At 40.2% G+C, this 18469-nt stretch overlaps 2 protein-coding genes across 4 annotated transcripts in view; one reads left to right on the top strand and one right to left on the bottom strand.

Annotated features, from left to right (window-relative positions):
* reps2 (RALBP1 associated Eps domain containing 2) overlaps positions 1 to 2080 on the bottom strand; it is a 31496-nt gene extending 29416 nt beyond the window's left edge. For both annotated transcript variants that reach the window (XM_030726548.1, XM_030726549.1), the window contains exon 1: positions 1727 to 2080. In XM_030726548.1, coding sequence (XP_030582408.1) covers positions 1727 to 1909 — 183 coding nt within the window. In that variant the 5' untranslated portion in view covers positions 1910 to 2080. The remainder of the gene's footprint in view (positions 1 to 1726) is intronic.
* Positions 2081 to 6613: 4533 nt separating this feature from the next.
* Positions 6614 to 15368, top strand: cltrn (collectrin, amino acid transport regulator). 2 transcript variants are annotated; one of them, XM_030728078.1, is made up of 6 exons: positions 6614 to 6842; positions 7273 to 7331; positions 9944 to 10026; positions 10204 to 10317; positions 14566 to 14760; positions 14840 to 15368. In XM_030728078.1, exons 1-6 carry the CDS (start codon positions 6773 to 6775, stop codon positions 14964 to 14966), a joined length of 648 nt encoding a protein of 215 aa, XP_030583938.1. In that variant the 5' UTR covers positions 6614 to 6772; the 3' UTR covers positions 14967 to 15368. The 2 variants fall into 2 exon arrangements, with proteins under 2 accessions (XP_030583938.1, XP_030583937.1); XM_030728077.1 differs by lacking the exon at positions 7273 to 7331 and having other exon boundaries at positions 6615 to 6842.
* The last annotated feature ends 3101 nt before the right edge of the window (positions 15369 to 18469 follow it).

The raw sequence follows: 18469 nt of genomic DNA, 5'->3' as shown, positions 1-18469 counted from the left end.
TCTGTCTGGTTTTAATTAGGCCCCCCCATTCCTTCAGAGGGGATTTTGAAAGCATCAGTGAATAAAGTGGCGGCTTTAGCATGTTCCAAGACCCACAACCAGAAATGATACAGTATATACTTCAAAGATGTGCCTTAATAAATGGAGTACATTTTGAGATACGCTGCTGTCTTTGTAAAACTGCTACAAGAGCCATTTATGGCCATTCATTTATGTGCCATATGATCCATCACAGTCAACATCGCCTTTATAGGTTATGATTTACACATTAAATAAACCAAACCATACCTTTTTTAGTAATCCTGCTAACAAAAAAGCAACTACCCCGATCACATAACCTTCTTGGTTGAAGTAACCATCCCTCGAAAGCTTAATCACTTTTAATCTCTTCACTTTTTTTTTTAAAGTAACCTATACCAGCAGTAAATGGGGCCTGTCTGATTTATCACTCGCTCTTTGACATCAGGCAGCAGTGGCATATCACACGCCCCATCTGAAAAGCTCAGATTTGCATGGAAAAAAAAATAAATTCCAGGGAAATTCCACACATGAATATGCAAGAGAATACCATCACAACTTATGGATATAACATTAATTTGATACACGGTGTCATACGTGGGGAATGTCACACTGATGTTGGATGAAAATGTGTTTTTCGTCTATATTAAAGTTTTAATATTTGTCACCTGATTTGGATTGTTTTACAGAATACTGTGTGACCCGTGTATGAGAAGCTATACACATAATATCAGCCCTCTACCTGCAAAATGATGGGCCTCCAAATCTGCTGTCAGAGATCAGACATCCAAATATTTTAGGGGCTCCACGCATCCGGCATCCTGTGTTAACTTGAGTGGCACTCCTGAGAGTGCATATTCATAGAGCCATGAAGAAGAACCTAGCTCAAGTTTTTTTTTTTTGTGCTTTTTGTTTTAGAAAAAAAAGGGACCTGAGATTTTGCATAATTCCTATTAACACGTTTATGTTTCCCCTTCATTTTAATCAGGCAAATAAGGTCAGCTGACCCTATGCAGTTTACTGTTTGCAGCACATGTAGCAGAGCTGCATCACATCTGAGCAGCCACAATACTTTGTGAAATACACTGCTATAAGTTTACATATATCCACATATATACTGTATGTAAATATCATGCATATATCTATATAAAGAATAGTGGCTGATTTTTCAATGTGGAGTTTTTCCTCCAAAGAACTGGCCACAAGCTCCAGAAGTGAGTGGTTTAAAATGTTATTCTTTAAGAGGATGAGAATGTGGAAATCTAACTACTGACAAAGGCTGCTGCTGATCACATCAGCAATTCCTTGGTTACAATAGTAAACAAGCTTGCTGCACATCAGAGCAAAAGGCCTGACCTTAAACCAAAGTGTACGATCTGCAGCATCATCTGAGGACCAACAGACCTGCTGATGTAGTGAGGAGACATACAGACCACCGCTCTGCTGTACCTTCATATATGTAAGGAGACTGGCTTCTTTGTAAATGAGGGGGAAAGAAAAGAGGGTGTCTGAAACCTCCCTCTCTCACACACACAGATCAGAAAGGCATTACAGTGAAAATGCGGCTCGTTATTACACACAGGAGACGACAGGCTCCGCGTCTCCCGCATATCAGTGGGGTTTGGGGAGCAGCAGCCGCAGCTCTCAGCCCGTCCACACTTAATAACATGAGCTGACCAAGCAGCCGCAGACACAAGCACACACTCACTTTATGCAGGGATTCGGGAGGTAGCTGAGACGCCTTGAACAGCTCTGCCACTTTGCCGGACGACAGTTTTCCTGAAGTGTCAGCCTGGCACAGACCGTGGAGACCTGAGTAATACCTCTGCTCATGTTCATTCAGGGAGATGAAACTCCCCGCAGACGCCGCCGCACCGGATTCCTGTTCCATTCCCGGGGCTGACGCATGGAGGATCTGCCGGAGAAGCACTACAGCCAAACAGATCAATACATCCTGCTCCGGACTCCGGCTCCTGTTTCAGGTCGGAAAAGAAGGGGGGGGGGTTTAGTATCACCTCCTACAGGAGAGTTCCTTATGAAGACGGACCGCCTGCTCGCCTCAGGCTCGTCCACTCCTATGCCTATTGTGACTGATTGTAGCAGTACCGCCCTGCGCCTGCTGGGGGCGACAGAGCTCAGGGCAAGCTGAAAGAAGAGCCTGGTTTCTAATGCATAATTAAATCAAATATCAAATGTTGTTTTATTACAGGTCAGTCTACAGTTTCTTATGCTGCATTATATTACAGCTGCACAGCGTTTCACAAGCAGTGAAACATTTAATGTGCTGCGCTCTGAGGTTACACAGGGAAGCACTTTGAATATCAGTCATGTATTTCCTCCCAAATTACAATAGCCTTCTAAAAATAGCCTGAATGAGTTTTAACCAAAGTATCATCTTCAGATCAACAGCTCAGACACTTTAGTCCAACTTCCAAAGCTAAACAGATGGAGCTTAATTGCAACTTTTTAGCATTTTCCAATTAAGAACTACGAAGTTAAAGAGCAAAACAAACAGTAGTTTTCTCCTGAAAGAAAAGTTGAATTCACAAACAATAAAACTTTACTTTTACTTATGGAGGCTAATATTAACACCTTGGGATAAATATTACTGCTAACTTCATAAAGTTAAAGTGACACAGTAATGGGAGTATTATCGAGATCTTGCTTTCTCCTCATTGTTCCATTGATCAGCAAACATACACAGAACAAATACTGGATGCAGAAATGATCCAGAAAAGCCACAGTTGATACGTACAATTCTGTAACAGCATTAAATAAAACTTAAATCCTATACAGTGCTGTGCAAAAGTCTTGAGCCACCCATTATTTCATCAAGCACCTGTGTTTGGTGACAATAAAGGCTTCTGATTTTGATAATTTCTTTATATCTTTCCAGGAAAATGGGAAGCCATTTATTGAAAAATGTGCAAAGATAAATGGAAATATAGAAATATAAGACAAAAACTGAGTTTGTTTGATTCTAACAAGCTCAGTGTTTGGTATGACCACCCTTATCGTCTCCAGACCCGTCGCAATGGGCCCTAGGGGGCCGTGCCCGCCCACTGATACGCTTGGGCCCGCCCTGGCCCGCCAACCAGCCAGATCACTAATCAAGCTAATAATAGTGGTGCCCCCCCTGTTGGATTTCATAAGCCCCCCTTAAGAGTGAGATCTGGCGACGGCACTGATCGTCTCTCAGGCAAACTTTCTTGTGATTTCTTTGAGTCTTCAGGAACAGTTCAGACGCTTTCCAGATGGTATTGTGTGGTGGATCAAAATCTGACTCTACTTTTCCGTGTCTATAATTCCATCCATTTTGACAAGCTCCCCAACACCACTGACTGAAATGTAGCCCCTTGCCACTTCTTTTGAGCTTGTCCAGTTTCCTTACATGTTTTTAAGGAGAAGCTGCACACCATTGCCTGGATGTACCAGGTTTTCAGCTAACAGCTCTTTGGGAATCACCTTGTTGGTGCAAAAATACTATTTTATACCTGCCAAACTGTGTTATCTTGATTTTCTTTCTTTTTTTTTTTTCTTCCCAGGAGAGATTTGAAAAATGTTTTTGAAAATCTTGAAGCTGAATGTCATCAGTCTCATAAGAATGAACACATTTTGGGTTTTACTGGTTGAGCAGTAATCTACCCAGTGAGATGATTAACCTGGAAGTTGTGCACATTCAGCAGAACGCCCTTTGAAGGAGTCACCGAGGCACACGAACTCTAAAGGCCGTGAAAAATACTTTTTACATTAGCAGTTTTATGCAGTGTAGCACGTTTTTTGTTATAGCTTCACAGAAACAGGAACGCTATCATGCTTTAAATTACGTCTTCACTGGGCCTCTACTGCCACCATGTGTAGAGAAAAAAACACCTGCAGCCTGAGCAGTTCAACAAAAGCTGTTAATGTAACTTGGTGTTTAGCAGAAAGTGAACTGTAATTAAACTAAAGTGAATTCAGAATTTAGGAAAATCCCACTAACAGTGTGAACACAAAAAGGCATCCAGTGCCTTTAAAAAAAAAAAAAAAGCTTGTGAAGGCCATTTGAGTGCAATGGACTCATTATGATTTGAGCTTTTGTGATGTGTTTTGAGATGTCTAAACAATGCTTATTTGGCACTAAGAGGCTCAGATATGACAAGAAAATATTTCTCATCATTACACCACCACCACCACCCTGAACCGCTGACACAAGGCTTCTGCTGACCCCAGTTTCTGACCCCACCAGCTGAATGTTGCAGCAGAAATCGAGACTCGTGGGTCTCCGTTTGAACTTCAGCAGGGCATCTTGACCATGTTTACATGCCTAAATGCACTGAACTGCTGTTGCATTTGATTGGCTGGTTTGTTAAACAATCAGGTTCATGATCTTGAAGGAAGGGGAAAGCCCAGTTCTGTTACTGTATCTCAGTGGTTTAACTCTCAGTGAAGCATCATCATGGTCTGTTTTATGGAAAAACACTTATGACATCTTATGGGTTCAAAAGATCGTTTATTGTGGGGCAGTTTAGTGCGGTCTGCTGTGCGCATTTTAAATAACTGAGACCGTCCGCTATCGTGGGAATGAGACTTTAAAAGCAAACGTGATCCATGTGAACTTAGTTTCCTATAAAAGGTCTTTTCAAACATACGTTTGAGATGCAGTGGTTGGAAAATTAACCTAACAGCTGTGGAGGAGGAATGGATCATTAACTTTGAATGTGTGTCAGCTTAGATATTGATTCACAGAATAACTGAAACCTTTTGTTTAAGGTGTTTCAAGAGAAGAGGACCAGAATGAACTCACTGAGATCTGCTGTGGGAGATTTTAATTCTGCATCACATAACAAACCTAGGCTAGTCCTGATGGCCGTGTAGGGAGGAACAGGGAGTGTGGATAGTACAGTTTGTCCTGCTGGGTCAGAGACAGAGAGTACAGAGACAAACAGGACAGACAGTGTTGGGCTGAATCGAGCTTTTGCTCGTAACCCTCAAGCAACCAAATTATTTTTACAACTGCGTATAATCATCAAGTGACCCCAGTTTGTTTTACAGAGTTGTACTTTTTGAAAAAAAATTTTTTATCATACTTTTACTGTTTCCTTTATCTGTGACATTTGTTGTCATAATATGGATTTCATGTTAACCAGTAACCCCAACTCATCTCTATCAGCTGAGCTGTTTGCATCCTCACTTTGTGCATTAAGTATCCTCCAGGCATCTGCAGCAGTAAATCTTGCTACTTGGTTTAATATAAATGGCTCATTCAGGTGCAGGTTAAATGAACTGCACCTGTTTTTAATGTCCTTATTTTCTGTCTTTTGTGTATCCTTTTAAGATGGTTAATGCTCATATTAAACATGCTCAAAGATGGGAAAAAAAATATCAGATTATTGTTTTTTTTATACCCTTGGACCTGTATGAGGTGATTGCCATGATCCTCCGGTCCTCCTGTGCTGGCTCACCCATTCTCTCTTTCTCACTGCTCTAGTTTCACACCGTGTGTGTGTGTGTGTGTGTGTGGGTGTGTGAGCTAACCACACTTTGTGTTTCAGGGGCGGGTCCTACCTCTGCTCCCACCCTGCAGTCCTTCACACCTGGGATTAATGAACTCACCCGTTGATAATCATCTGGTTTGCTGTGGGCTATTTAAGAGGCAGGAATACCTTCACTCAGTGCCTGATTGGGACTCTGGAAATAGTGAAGTTGGCTCCTTCTATCAGACTGTTTGCTTGCTGCTACTCTGTGCCTTCGTCTCACCTGTTTGTTCTCCTCTGCACAGCAATCCTGCACTGTCACTAAGTTACTGAGAGAGTTTTCTCTGTGGACCTGTCTGTATTGGCGCTTTGGATTCACTAACTTGAAATCCTCCAGCTGTCAAAATCTCGCCTTTGCTTCATTGTAAATAAACCTCTTAACTTTTATTCCGAGTCCCATCTGACATAGACTATGGCAAAAGAGGGGATCCACCCACCTACTGTTTAAATCTGCTGCACAGGACAACCAATCAGAAGTATTTTCAAACTCTGGAAGGGTTAGCATGCATATATATATATATATATATATATATATATATATATATAAAGCTGATTTTATAGTAGCCATTTTACACATTACAGCTTTAAATGGTGGGTAGCCATAAAGGGCAAAGATCTAAAACAGCTTATTTCAGACAGAGGATGGATCGAGGGGCTACACTGAGGCCCAGCATATATAAATAAGTAATATATTGATCAGCGAATCATGCAATACTACTCTGGTCCAACAAGAAAATATGGAGCTGAAAATGAGCACAGCAGATCCACTTCTATTAATTAGCAGATGCTGAATCCTTTTCCAGGCAGCTCCGTTTCACGCAGTCTCTGTGTTTCTGTTTCTAGGGTTGCCAGTTATTATAGCATTTTAAGTGGCTGTAACTTCGAAGGTCACACACTGTGCTATACTAAGTAAATAGAAACAGACTGGGCCGTTCTGTTCTCCTCTGGGAGGTCTGCCTCTTACATTAGACCTATCTGTCTCCTTTAGAAAGCACGAACAAACAGGAGCACTTTAAATGCAGCGCCCACTTGACTGTTTCCATGCAGCGCAGTGACAGCCATTTTTTTTTTTTTTTTTAAGAGGATAGATTAGTTCAGGTGTGTCCTGGCTTAACCATTAAACCCCAGTGTTATCCAGTTTTGATCCTTCTGCTGACCTCCTTGGATCAGTGAATGCTGGGACCTTTGTCTGAGCTGTTACAGCATTTTATTATTCGGTTTCTTGTTTTGGGGGGAAAATGTTGGGAAAGTTGTCCTTGTTCCTGCTCAGTTTGTCATTTTCTGTGGCGGAAGAGCTCTGTAAACCAGGTAAGTCTCTTATTTTGTATTCACATATATTTCAGCATGATTTATTTTGTTTCTAGATTGAATCAATGCAGGCTTTGTGGTCGGGGCAAGAGTTTCCCCCTTCTTAGCCCTGCAGTTAATGTGGAATGCAGCTTCTAATCTATTTACTGGCACAAAGTCAGATTAGGCACATAACTTAGCATTTGTTTCAGAACACGGGTTGCATTCATTCGCTCACGGTTGCAGATTTGAACAGCGATCCCAGAAATGCCAATCTACAACCAGACTGTCGGGAAAAATATCTGAGGGAGATTGAATCCCAAGCACAGCATCAAATTCAATCTATCAGCACAGCAAAGATACACTGCGGCAGCTACACTTTTCATCTAAAACCTGTGACAGCAAATCATAGCACGCAGAGAACATTTCAGTCTTTTTTTTATCTTTATAGGTGCTGCAGAAGGCTACAAAGTTCGACTCAGCATCAAAACTGCACTGGGAGATCAAGCTGTACGTACATATTTAAATACTCCTCCACATCCCGAGATCGGTCTTCCTGTTATAAACAACTCTGACTTAAAAATATTGCATACATAAATATAATCACATTCCCTAAAAAAAAAACTGGGATGGTTTTTAAAACCACAAATAAAGACAGAACGCATTGATTTCCTTTATGTACAGATATGCTCATTTTAAATCTGATACCAGCAACACATTTAAAGGGAAGTGCGACCAGGTGCAACAATAGACTAAAAAAGTTGTGTAATGCTAAAAACAATAGCAAAACAAAAAACAAAACAAAACAAAAAAAACGACTGATAGAACACCTCATGCTAATTAGATAAACATGATTAAGTATTTTTTTTAAAAAGCATGCGAGCGGGGTAAGTCTTTCAGGCCACTCTGTGGCAGACTAGTTCAACAAAGAGGAAAAAGAGAGAACTGAATCTTTTACAGTACATAATGATATCAATGATTCAGAGAATCCAGAGAAATCTCTGTACACAAGAGAAATGTGCTGAAGTTCAGTGCTGAATGTACTCAGAGAACAGTGCAGTAAAAACAGACTTTATTATCAATCACTGCATGGGTTCGAGAACACTTCTGAAAGTTCAAAGTGTACTGCTCGAAGAACCCCCCCCCCCCCCCCCCCCCCAAAAAAAACATACATAAACTAGAAGGGCACTTAGTAGAGCGCATACCTCCCCCACCCCACATTTACTATACTATATGCCGATACTGCTCTGCAATAGATACCACCCAGTGCTGTCATACTCCACCATAGATTACAACATCACAAACACTAGAAATGTATTTCATTGGCTTTTAAAAACTGTAAAATGTGATTTCATTTTTATTTGAAAAATGAGATCCACCTGAACAGATGATGGCAGATATAGTGCGGATATGTTTTATTTAGTTTACGTTCACTAAAAAGACCAAATGAAAACAAACAAACATGTGCAGAGATATGAATTTTATATGTGTGTGATTTTTGTGTAGAGCGCATACCTCCCCCACCCCACATATATACTCCGTCGCTCCGGAGTATAGGTCGCACCAGCCAAAAAATGCATAATAAAGAAGAAAAAAACATATATAGGTCGCACTGGACTATAAGTCGCACTTTTTGGGGGGGGGGTTGATAGAATCCGAGACTCAGAGCAGAAATTCCATCTTGAACGGCAATTTAAAATAATAATGGATTAAAGAACAGGACGAACACAGTTACGCCTACGTTATGCTAACGTAACACATTCAGCTACATGACGCACAACGAACACGTGTTCGGTATGTTAACATAACATTAAGTTATTCAGATAACCATAGCATAAAGAACATACTAACAAGTTAACCAAACCATCAATCCATTGAATTCTTCATCCTCGGTGTCACTTCTAAACAATTCCGTACACTCCGTAGACGAAGCGCCGCTTCCTCTTCTGTGTCGCGTTAGTCAGACTCGTCGTCAGCTGCAGTTCCAATTATTCCAGCCTTTCTGAATCCCAACAGGATGGTTTGTCACTGAAGCCCATGTTTTCTTGATCCATCCAATGACTTCCAGGAAAGTTGGGTGGCGCATTCTCCCAGTTGCCGTTAAGCTGTGCTCTCCATCCATCATCCACTGCGCCCACAGGTTACGCAAGACTGCCTTAAAGCTGCAGTTCACGGAGATGTCAAGTGGCTGGAGTATTTTGGTTCATGTGTTATAAATGTCACATATACGTCGCTCCGGAGTATAGGTCGCACCCCCAGCCAAACTATGAAAAAAAGTGCGACTTATACTCCGGAAAATACGGTAATTTGTTCTTGGCCCCTAAGGGATATTTCCACAGAGTTTCATCAATCTTGGTTCAAAACCTTTTGAGTTATATTACAAACAGACAGACAGACAAACGGGTGAAAACATAACCTCCCCCCACCTGTCAGTGGGCGGGGTAACAAGCTCCAGAGGTGCTGCTGTGTTCATGACGTAGATCAGTGGTTCCCAAAGTCAAGAGTGCTGTGGCCCCCCCCTTTAAAAAACAGAAAATCCCATGGGGGTCCCCCCATCTATACACCCCCGGTCGTCTGTTAGCGCTGGCCTGCACTACCTTTGCGGCAACAAGGGGGCCGCGACCCATACTTTGGGAACCACTGACGTAGCTCATTTGAAAGAGACTGAGACAAAGTGTCAAACTGTCATGTTGTGGGACCAATCAAAACCTCAAACTCTTTTTGGAAATAATCATATCCTCCAAAACCATTTTCCTCTTTAGGATCTGTGATCGTACTGCGGGCGCTAATGCAGATATGGGAAACCTGCATATAACGTATATACATATGCTTAAAAAAATCGAATTTTTAATATCTGTCTTTTTAGTAATTTCAAATAAATATGGCGATGAACTAATATGCTACTCATTAACTTCTGCTTTTATTAATATTTTACGCACGGGATTACAGTGAAATACTTAACAATATCCATAATTCTTTTAAAGTACGTGTGACTGTTTAAATTTAACCGTTAATAGTTAACCTTTAAAGCTTCACTGATTACAAAGTCTGTCTTGTAAACAGTTAACCTTTAAGGTCTTTCCTGAGGAACGTCCTTTAACCTGATGCTGCTGATATTACAGTATCCCTGGACCCAAAATGAAATGTTCCTCTTCCGAGCGACTCTGGCTTTTGTCATGAGGAATCACACTGGAGGAGAATTTGGGTGAGGCTGTTTTTTTGTGTTCCTTATTCTCTGAGAAGGAAAAATAAAAGTTCATTGTGAATAGTAAAATACACACAACAACTGTAAAAGCTTAATAGGACATCACATTTAACAAGATGAGTGACTCACAGTTTATGAACATGACTTTGCTTTTATTGTCTTGTGGAACTTCACCAGAGTGTCAGACATCCATGTGTGTGGTGAGACGGCCAGAGTGTCCTTCTGGTTTGTGGCGACGTGGCCGAACACCACAGACCTTGTTGATCAAGGAGTCGTGGAGAGTGCAGTGAGGTAATCACTACAGAGACACTACAGAGTACTTATTATCATTATTGTTATATTTTTGTCTCCAGTGAGATTTAAAACAATATTAAACTCTGATGTAACCCCCATGAGTTTTACAGAGAAAAAAACATTGGATTTAATGTATGTTTTATTGTTTGCAATTCACAGTGGATGTTAAAGTTTTTAAATATTTATCTTTTTTTTTAATCTAAGGAGTTGCTAAAATGACTGTAAATGGGAGTGTAATTATATTATATATAGGGTTAGAGTAATTATATTCCCATCCACTGAACAATAATTTTTTGGCCTAAATATGGTACATTGAGTTTAGATTATGTAGGTCAGGCACAGATCCACCTTATACTGGTGTTGTGACATTCTGAACTATTTTCCTTAATTTAGCTATTTGCCTTATTTCTTTTGAACAAGGCTTCAAAGCAGCAACCTAACTGATCAACCACAAACCTGAGCTCTTCAAACACTTCGCTTTCAAACTCCAGGATCTCGTTTATCCTGGAGTTTGAGCTTGCATTAGCCGGTTTACCCTAGGTTATGTAATGTGGTTGTTAGAACAAGACGACAGCAGAAAAACTCATGAATTTGCTTTTATTTTTATGAAGTAAAAGGTTACTCTTTTACTTAAGGAGTTATAATTTAATTATAATGAGAAGCCAGGGAGGAAGCCAGAGTACAAGGAGAGAACCCACGCAGGCAAAGGAAGAACATACAAACTCCACGGCCATCGGTCAACACGCACTCCTTTAACTGATACAGACACTGTAAATTTTAAATAAAAAGTGAACAGTAAAGTTTTTTTTTCTGGTAACAAAAAATGTTAGCAAATCCTCTGTAGTTACTGCACATACATGTGTTATATTGCAGAAAATCAAACAGATCCGCATATGCAGGTAAAACGTTACAATCTCTCTGTTACTGCTTATGAAGCTCAAATTTTGCATTGGACTTTGCACTGAACCACTACTCCTTTTTACTGGTAAGAGTCAGTTTATAAATGTTTGGTCACCTGCCATGTTTGCCACTTGGCATCTTACCTTTTGGAGGTTTTCCAGACTCGTGACTGGGAGGAGACTCACAGGCAGACTTTGGAATTGTACATTTTCCCAGATTCGGGCACAGCTTCACCAGCTTGCAGAATGTATTGGAGAAGAGAAGGCATTTTATAATAATATCATTAAAATAATTCCAAAATTGCATTTTGTATCAAATTATAGCCAGTGTCATGGTAGTTAAGCCGATCTTTAATATACAGTTGATTACCACTAACAAGCCATGGATCACTGTTTCTGATCCACAGCACCCTGGGGCCACTTCAGTAGCGTCTGTGTCCAACTTGATGGCCTCTGTGATGCCCAGTATGGAACAGGTCCTGTAGAGGAATTGCAAACTATCTCAGTGGACTCCCACTGTGTATGCCACTCACTGTTGAGACACTGCTGTGCTAACTTGGCATACTTTTACCGCCTCCTCTTGTTTGTCTTCTTAATGTATGCAAAACCCTAAGAGGACAAACTGGTTTCAAAGCTTCCAAAAACAGTTCCAGCCCCGGGTTAGCCTAAAAGTTAAAAACAATTTTATCACTCATGACAAAAAAATGCTTTTGTGTGTGACTCATCGGTTTTAAGAAGTACACAGAGATCCCCCTGGAGGAGGTACGGAAGGGGAAAATGATCCTGACCAAAGAAAGGAATTTGAAACCGGATACATTTGAGCATTACTGAAACAATGTTGCATGAACACATGGAGCAAAATGTGATTTAAAAATAATTAGCATTCTAGCAGTTTGTGAGACAAAGTTGCAAATCCATAAGTATTTGGACAGTTTAAAAAAATACTCTATGTATGAAAATAATTTCAGTTAGTCTTTTATACAGTTTTATATTTAGTCGTCCATTTTCAGAGGCTCAGGAGCAACTGGACAACTGACTGACAAGTAGCTTCATGGCCAGGTGAGGCCTATTCCCTCATTATGATTAAGCAGATAAAGGATTGGGAGATGACTCCAATTTTATTTATTTTTTATTTTTATTTATATAGTGCCAAATCAGAAGAACAGTTACCTCAAATTGCTTTATATTTTGCTTTAAAGCCCCTAAAGAAAACTCAACAATCAGAATTATCCCCAGTGAGCAAGCACTTGGCAACAGTGGGAAGGAAAAACTCCCTTTTAACAGGAAGAAACCTCGGGGGCAGGGATCCATCTACTGTGACCAGTTGGGGGTGAGGGGAGGGAGACAGGACACACTGTGGAAGAGAGCCAGAGATTAAAAATAACTAATGATGAACTAATTCCAAATATTAAACCTGCATTTGGTAGCTGTTCACTGGTACTCTTAATATGATACCCAAAGACAAGTGAAGGAGGCCATCATTAGGCTAGAAAAATCAAAATAAACCTATCAGAGAGATAGAAAAACTTCAGGAGTGGTGAAACCAGCAACCTGGTACTTTCTTAAAAAGATACATTGAATACACTGGCCAACTCAGCAACACCAACAGGCCTGAAAGACCACACTAAAGTGCATGATGACAGAATTATTTTCATGGATAAGAAAAAGAACTTCACAACATCTAACCACGTCAGGAACACTCTTGAGGAGTTAAGTTTATCATTATCAAAGTCTACAACCAGGAGACACCTTCATGAATGTAAATACAGAGGTTTACAGCAAGGTGCAAAGCACTTGAGAACAAGAAGGCCAGATTAGACTTTGCCAAAAAACATCAGAAAGTCTGAACAGCTCTGAAAAAATTATTTGGACAGATGAAACCAAAATGGAAAGGTATGGAGAAGAAGAGAAACAGCTCATGAGCCAAAACATACCACATTATCTGTCAAACGGTAGAGAATATAGCATATATGGCTACCAGTGGAACCAGGTCATTAGTGATTACTGATGATGTGATTGCTGATAGAAATAGCAGGATGAATTCAGAAGTGTACAGGCTGCAGTCTCTGCTCAGATCCAGCCAAATGATGTGAAACTGATTGGACTGCGCTTCACAGAGCAAATGGATAATGACCCAAAGCAAACTGCAGAAACAACCCTGTCACAGGTCGGCACAGGCTCAGGTTTAATACTGATAACTCACAGGAAATGCAGAAAGTTCAAAACATTTGAGGAACTTGGAATCCAAATGCCAGATCTCATGAAAACCCAAAACACCCAAATCCATCCATCCATCCATCCATCCATCCATCCATCCATCCCAACCCTTTTCCACCTGAGTACCATCTTCTCAGACTTGGAGATGCTTATTTTCATTTCCATTACTTCACATTAAACCGTGAACCACTCCAGTGCAAGCTGGAGATAATCACCTGATGAAGTCAACAGAACCACCAAAGTGGAGTCCGTCCACCACACAGCCGTGCTGAAATATTCTATCCATAAAAATTATGAACAGAATCACTGACAAAGAGCAGCCCTGGCTGCAGCACTCACTGGAAATGAGTCCGACTTAGCTGGCAATACGAGCCAAACTCTCGCTGTGGTTGTACAGTGACCGAATGACCTATAACAGACAGATACCCCATATTTGTGAAGCACCGCCCACAGGATACTCCAAGGGAAACGCCTTCTCCAAGTCCACAAAACAGATGTAGACTGAAACACACCTTCAATGTCATAACTAAGAGCTCCAAAAACCCAAATAAAGAATGAAAAACAGTCCAAAAACACAAAACCTTGGTTCTAAAACCCAGTACCATGACAAACCCAAGAGTTTCTCAAGGCAAGGAAACTGGATATTCTCTAAAGGCCAAGTCAGTGACCTGGTCTCCACATAATGGAGTGTGCTTTTCAGTTACCAAAGACAAAACCAAAGGCAGGGAGACTCACAAACAAGCATCAGCTGAAGGTGGCTGCAGTAAAGTTCTAGCGGAGCATCTCAAGGAAGGGGAGACAGCATTTGGTGATGCCCATGGGTTCGAGACTTCAAGCAATCATTGACAGCAAGTATTCATCCAATAATTAAAAACAATCCTTACATCTAAAATTATGTTGGTGTCCAATTACTTCAGAACCTCTGAAAATGGGGGACTGTATTTAAAATTGACAGTAATTCCTAAACAATCTGCCAAATGTACAGTAGTGTTCAGAGGCAAAATTACAAAAAAATTGCTTTACCGTCCAAATACTTATGGAGCTAAATGTATAAAAGTCAGATAACGAGGGCAGTGTTGTTTCTCCCAGAATAATCCCCTTTAATTAAACCTTTTCCTTTGTCCAACAGAAAGATGAGGAATCGCATCAACGGTGCCTTTCTGCTAACTGATCAAACTTTGGAGTTCGATGGCGTCCTTCCCACCCTGGCAGCGCCGGTCCCTCCTGACACCCCTCCATGGCTCATTGTGTTTGGGGTGGTCATGGGTGCAGTTAGTGCTGGCATCATTATCCTGCTTATGTATCCTCTGGTCCATAAGAAATGGTGAGCAGATGATTGTGGATGTATTAAATTTAGCATTCTAAAACTGAGCTTCATCTGGTCTGCCTCACTCTTTTTCTAGGAAGAAGAACAAGAAAACAGATGACGGGGAAAACGAGGAAGAGACACGGGTCAAAACAACTGAAAATGGTGCTGATGGTATTTATAACATGTCATTCTCAGATGATGAGCGATTCACAAAGATGTAAAATCCTCCTATAAAAACTGCTCTTGTGCAACAGTAAGATGGGAAAAATATCCTTTTGCTGCTCTGTGTGGATTTTTTTGCTCTACAGTGATTTGTGTTAAAGTTTCTAATTTAATTCATTTCAGTTTCGATGATTTTGTGTTGACAAGCTAATTTGTGGAGCCTTTCAATATAGTAATCACATGCTGCCTTAAATGTTTTACATTGTTTAATGCCATTTTACAGACAAATGTATTTTTTGTCCCTCGACCAAAGTGCTGAAGGATGATGAATCAAAGATATTTTGCTCACTATACTAAGCCTTTCCAAGTAAGAAAATGGTTTTATGACCTCCCTTAGTAAGCCTAGGAGGCCTGGTTTTATGGTGGTCTCTGAAGGAATTTAATAAAACACTCTTAAAACACTCATGCTTCCTTGTCTGCACTCTGTGTGGCTCCAAAGTTTCAATATTATGTGTGAACAGGTGTTCAAACTGTGATTTTGACTAGTGCCTCCCTGCAGACCATATTGGAGAAAAGTACCAGGTCATTTCCTCCAAATGTTTTACCACTGGTCGGCTTTCACAGAGACTAAACTGGTGGGTAATTTGGGTAATAACTATATAGCCCAAGCACCAGATGTTAAAGTGAAAAACATCCCAGGGCAAAATGTGTTGCCAACTTGTTTTTTTAATTCCAAAATCAAACCAATGTAAGGTATAATATTTTTTTTAGCAACAGCAGATGAAGCATTATTAAAGACAGAGATGTGGCACTCGGAGAACCCTGAACAGAAATCTGTTGGAGACTTCTGTGATGATGATAAATATTCCACTCCTCTCACCAAAGAGCCAATGAACAGCCAAATCTGGGAACACATGAGCCGATCATCTTGTTGCACTGACACATGAGCGCCTCACAACTGTGCGCTGGCAGGTATATCCACTTGCTAATTAAGTTGTAGCTTGTATGCAGCCTGCATTTGTTTAGTGTTCTCATGGGATGAGCAGAGATAATGAATATGTTGGTATACTGGATTAATTTCTCTAACGAAGTCTTAATGCTGTTGAAGTTTGTGCATTTGTTGAATCGGGGAAACCTTTTTATAGCTTATCTGGGACAAATTTACCAAACTTGAACATATTGTCATAAAATGAATACATGGAGAACCAACGCCGATAAATGACTCCAGTTAATTGTACTCCAATTACAGAATAATTATAGTTTATTAAACAGTAATATGGTTATTGTGGTTCTAGGGGTTACTCTAACTTTGACAGATATCTTTATGAGTTTGACCAAAAGTATAAACAGAAATAGTCTGCCCAGAACACAATGCTATGCTAACTGGGTCTTCATGTGGAGACATCTGCTCTCTGACTTCATCACCCTGCATTTTCCTCAGAGAAGGTGGGCTTGTTCACGTGTGCAAGGCAGACTTTCTGAATGAGAGGCTTTTAAATGAAATATAAAAAAGGCAAACTGTTCTTTGTTAAGGAAATTGCAAACTTTATATGTAGCCAAGACAAGGATGAAAACGACTCTTTATTTCATTTTCTGTGATTTACTAGTTTGATATTTTTAGTCTTAAAAATGGGAGAAAACAGGAAAAATGAATGTGAAGTTGTGCTCTAAGGTTAGAGGTGCCACCCTTAAAACAAAGAGAATTTTTTGGACCCTCAGCATCCCTTATATGTTGTGTTCTAGATGCTTCCATCAGGGTGAAGGGCTACGGTCCCTAAAATGACCTCTTTTATTTAATTTGTTTTTTCTCTCCATGATTTATGGCAACAATATTTGGGATAATTTGATCTTCTTTTGTATCTTCAGTGATGTACAGACTGCTGTCTGAAAAGCAAACATTCGAGCTGCACTCTGCTGAAAGGTCACCCCATGGAGTTAGAAGTGGCTTCAGTTTGATGGCTGGCTGTATTTATTTAAACTGGTGTGCACAGATGAGCAGTAAAATCAAATATAAGACACAGAGGATGGAGGCTGACGCAACGTAACATCTCAGGAAACTAAGGATGTCCTCAGATATCACTCACGCTTGAGGCCAGACTTGGAAAACAAGCTAACGGACCTGAAAGAAATAATCAGAAGAACGATGCCTTGTGGCCTCTAAACAAAGCAAAATGTGAAGATTATATTTACTATTAAATGATCAAGGTGGACCACCTGGGTTGTCCAGAAAACTAGCTGCACTATGCTAGCTTCCCTAGCACGAGCTCTGAGATGACCTGTTAGCTCAAAAAAAATTCACAGTGGTGCTTTTTTTTCTACAATACATTAAATTGACCTAAATGTACAATTTTCAACCATAACTCAATGCAACTAAAAGGAAGGAGGGGCCATGCTGTAGTGCCACTTAGCAATTGCACTCTACAAGCTATTTATTTAGCTTATTATTTAGTTGAGTTTTCAGTGAGTCAGACTGTTAAATTAGCAACATAAGACATAAAACAAACCATTATGACCTGAAATTTGAGATAATTACTGTACTGTTTGGGTTTTTTGCACTTTCTATTTTATTATAAAATATAATTAACTGTGGGCAGAGAAAAAGCTAAATAGTATTTTAACTCTAACTTCTAATCTCCTTGCCCCATGATTTCCACACTAACCCATTTTGTCTTCAGTTGAAGTCCAAAATAATTTTTTACATGGATTTTTAGTCTTAAAAAAGCCCAAACATAAAAACGGTCCTTTCCTTCTTCTGGGCTCAGTAACTACTTCCAGCTTTTGTGATTTTTCCAGCTGCAGTTCTCGTGTTTAACTTCAGGTGGCACCATTGCACTGTCAGTTGGGGTTACCTGGCCCGACGCTGACGTCCTGTTCTTCCCGGCACTCTTCTCAGCACCCTTTAAAGTGTGCATAAATGCTAATGCACCTTTAAAACACCTGAATTTCAAACATATTTTAATTTACTGTTATTTTATTTTTGTCTGACTACTTTTGAAGTGATAGCACAGCTCGACTTTCACATTCTAACTTTTGTCTATATTTAGTTGATTATTAGATTCAGTGTGCTCCTGTGATCTGGGAGGAAACTTGTCATTTCAACAGCAATATCTGGCAGTACCGTGCCAGACGATGTGCAGTATCCTGATAATATGCTGCGTGGTGATGGTGATTTATCATCTGGCCCGTTCCCTTTTATTCTGCGTTTTCATTGTCTCGCCTCTTGTCAGGAAGCCAAAGATTTTCTGTCAAATTTAATTCGAAAAGCGATCCAACCTTATTAAACTGAAACTGATTAAGACCCAAATTCCCCCCTGTAAAGGAAGCCGGGGGGGGGGGGGGGGGGGGGGGGGGGGGGGGGGGGGGGTAATTGAAGAAAGTAAAAATTGTTTTACAATATTATAGAAAATAATGTTATTTTAATAACTCATTCTGGTACCCTCTGAATAATAAATTAGTTTTGAAATAGCTATAGAAATGAGTCATTGTCTGAATGACAAACTGCCTGAATAACATTACAAAATCTCAAAGTAAATGATTATTTTGCTGTTGCCTGTGTTCTGGG

The sequence above is a fragment of the Archocentrus centrarchus genome, chromosome 4 (genome assembly GCF_007364275.1).
Source record: "Archocentrus centrarchus isolate MPI-CPG fArcCen1 chromosome 4, fArcCen1, whole genome shotgun sequence".
NCBI classification, from domain to species: domain Eukaryota; kingdom Metazoa; phylum Chordata; class Actinopteri; order Cichliformes; family Cichlidae; genus Archocentrus; species Archocentrus centrarchus.
This window is presented reverse-complemented; position numbering and strand designations above follow the sequence as displayed.

What these genes read in the sequence shown, in the direction of transcription:
- cltrn (XM_030728077.1), top strand. Translation starts at nt 6,708, where the DNA reads ATGCTGGGACCTTTGTCTGAGCTGTTACAGCATTTTATTATTCGGTTT. An exon ending in GGAAGAGCTCTGTAAACCAG is followed by an intron (nt 6,843 to 9,943) that starts GTAAGTCTCTTA and finishes CTGATATTACAG; the next exon opens with TATCCCTGGACCCAAAATGA. An exon ending in GTCGTGGAGAGTGCAGTGAG is followed by an intron (nt 10,318 to 14,565) that starts GTAATCACTACA and finishes TTTGTCCAACAG; the next exon opens with AAAGATGAGGAATCGCATCA.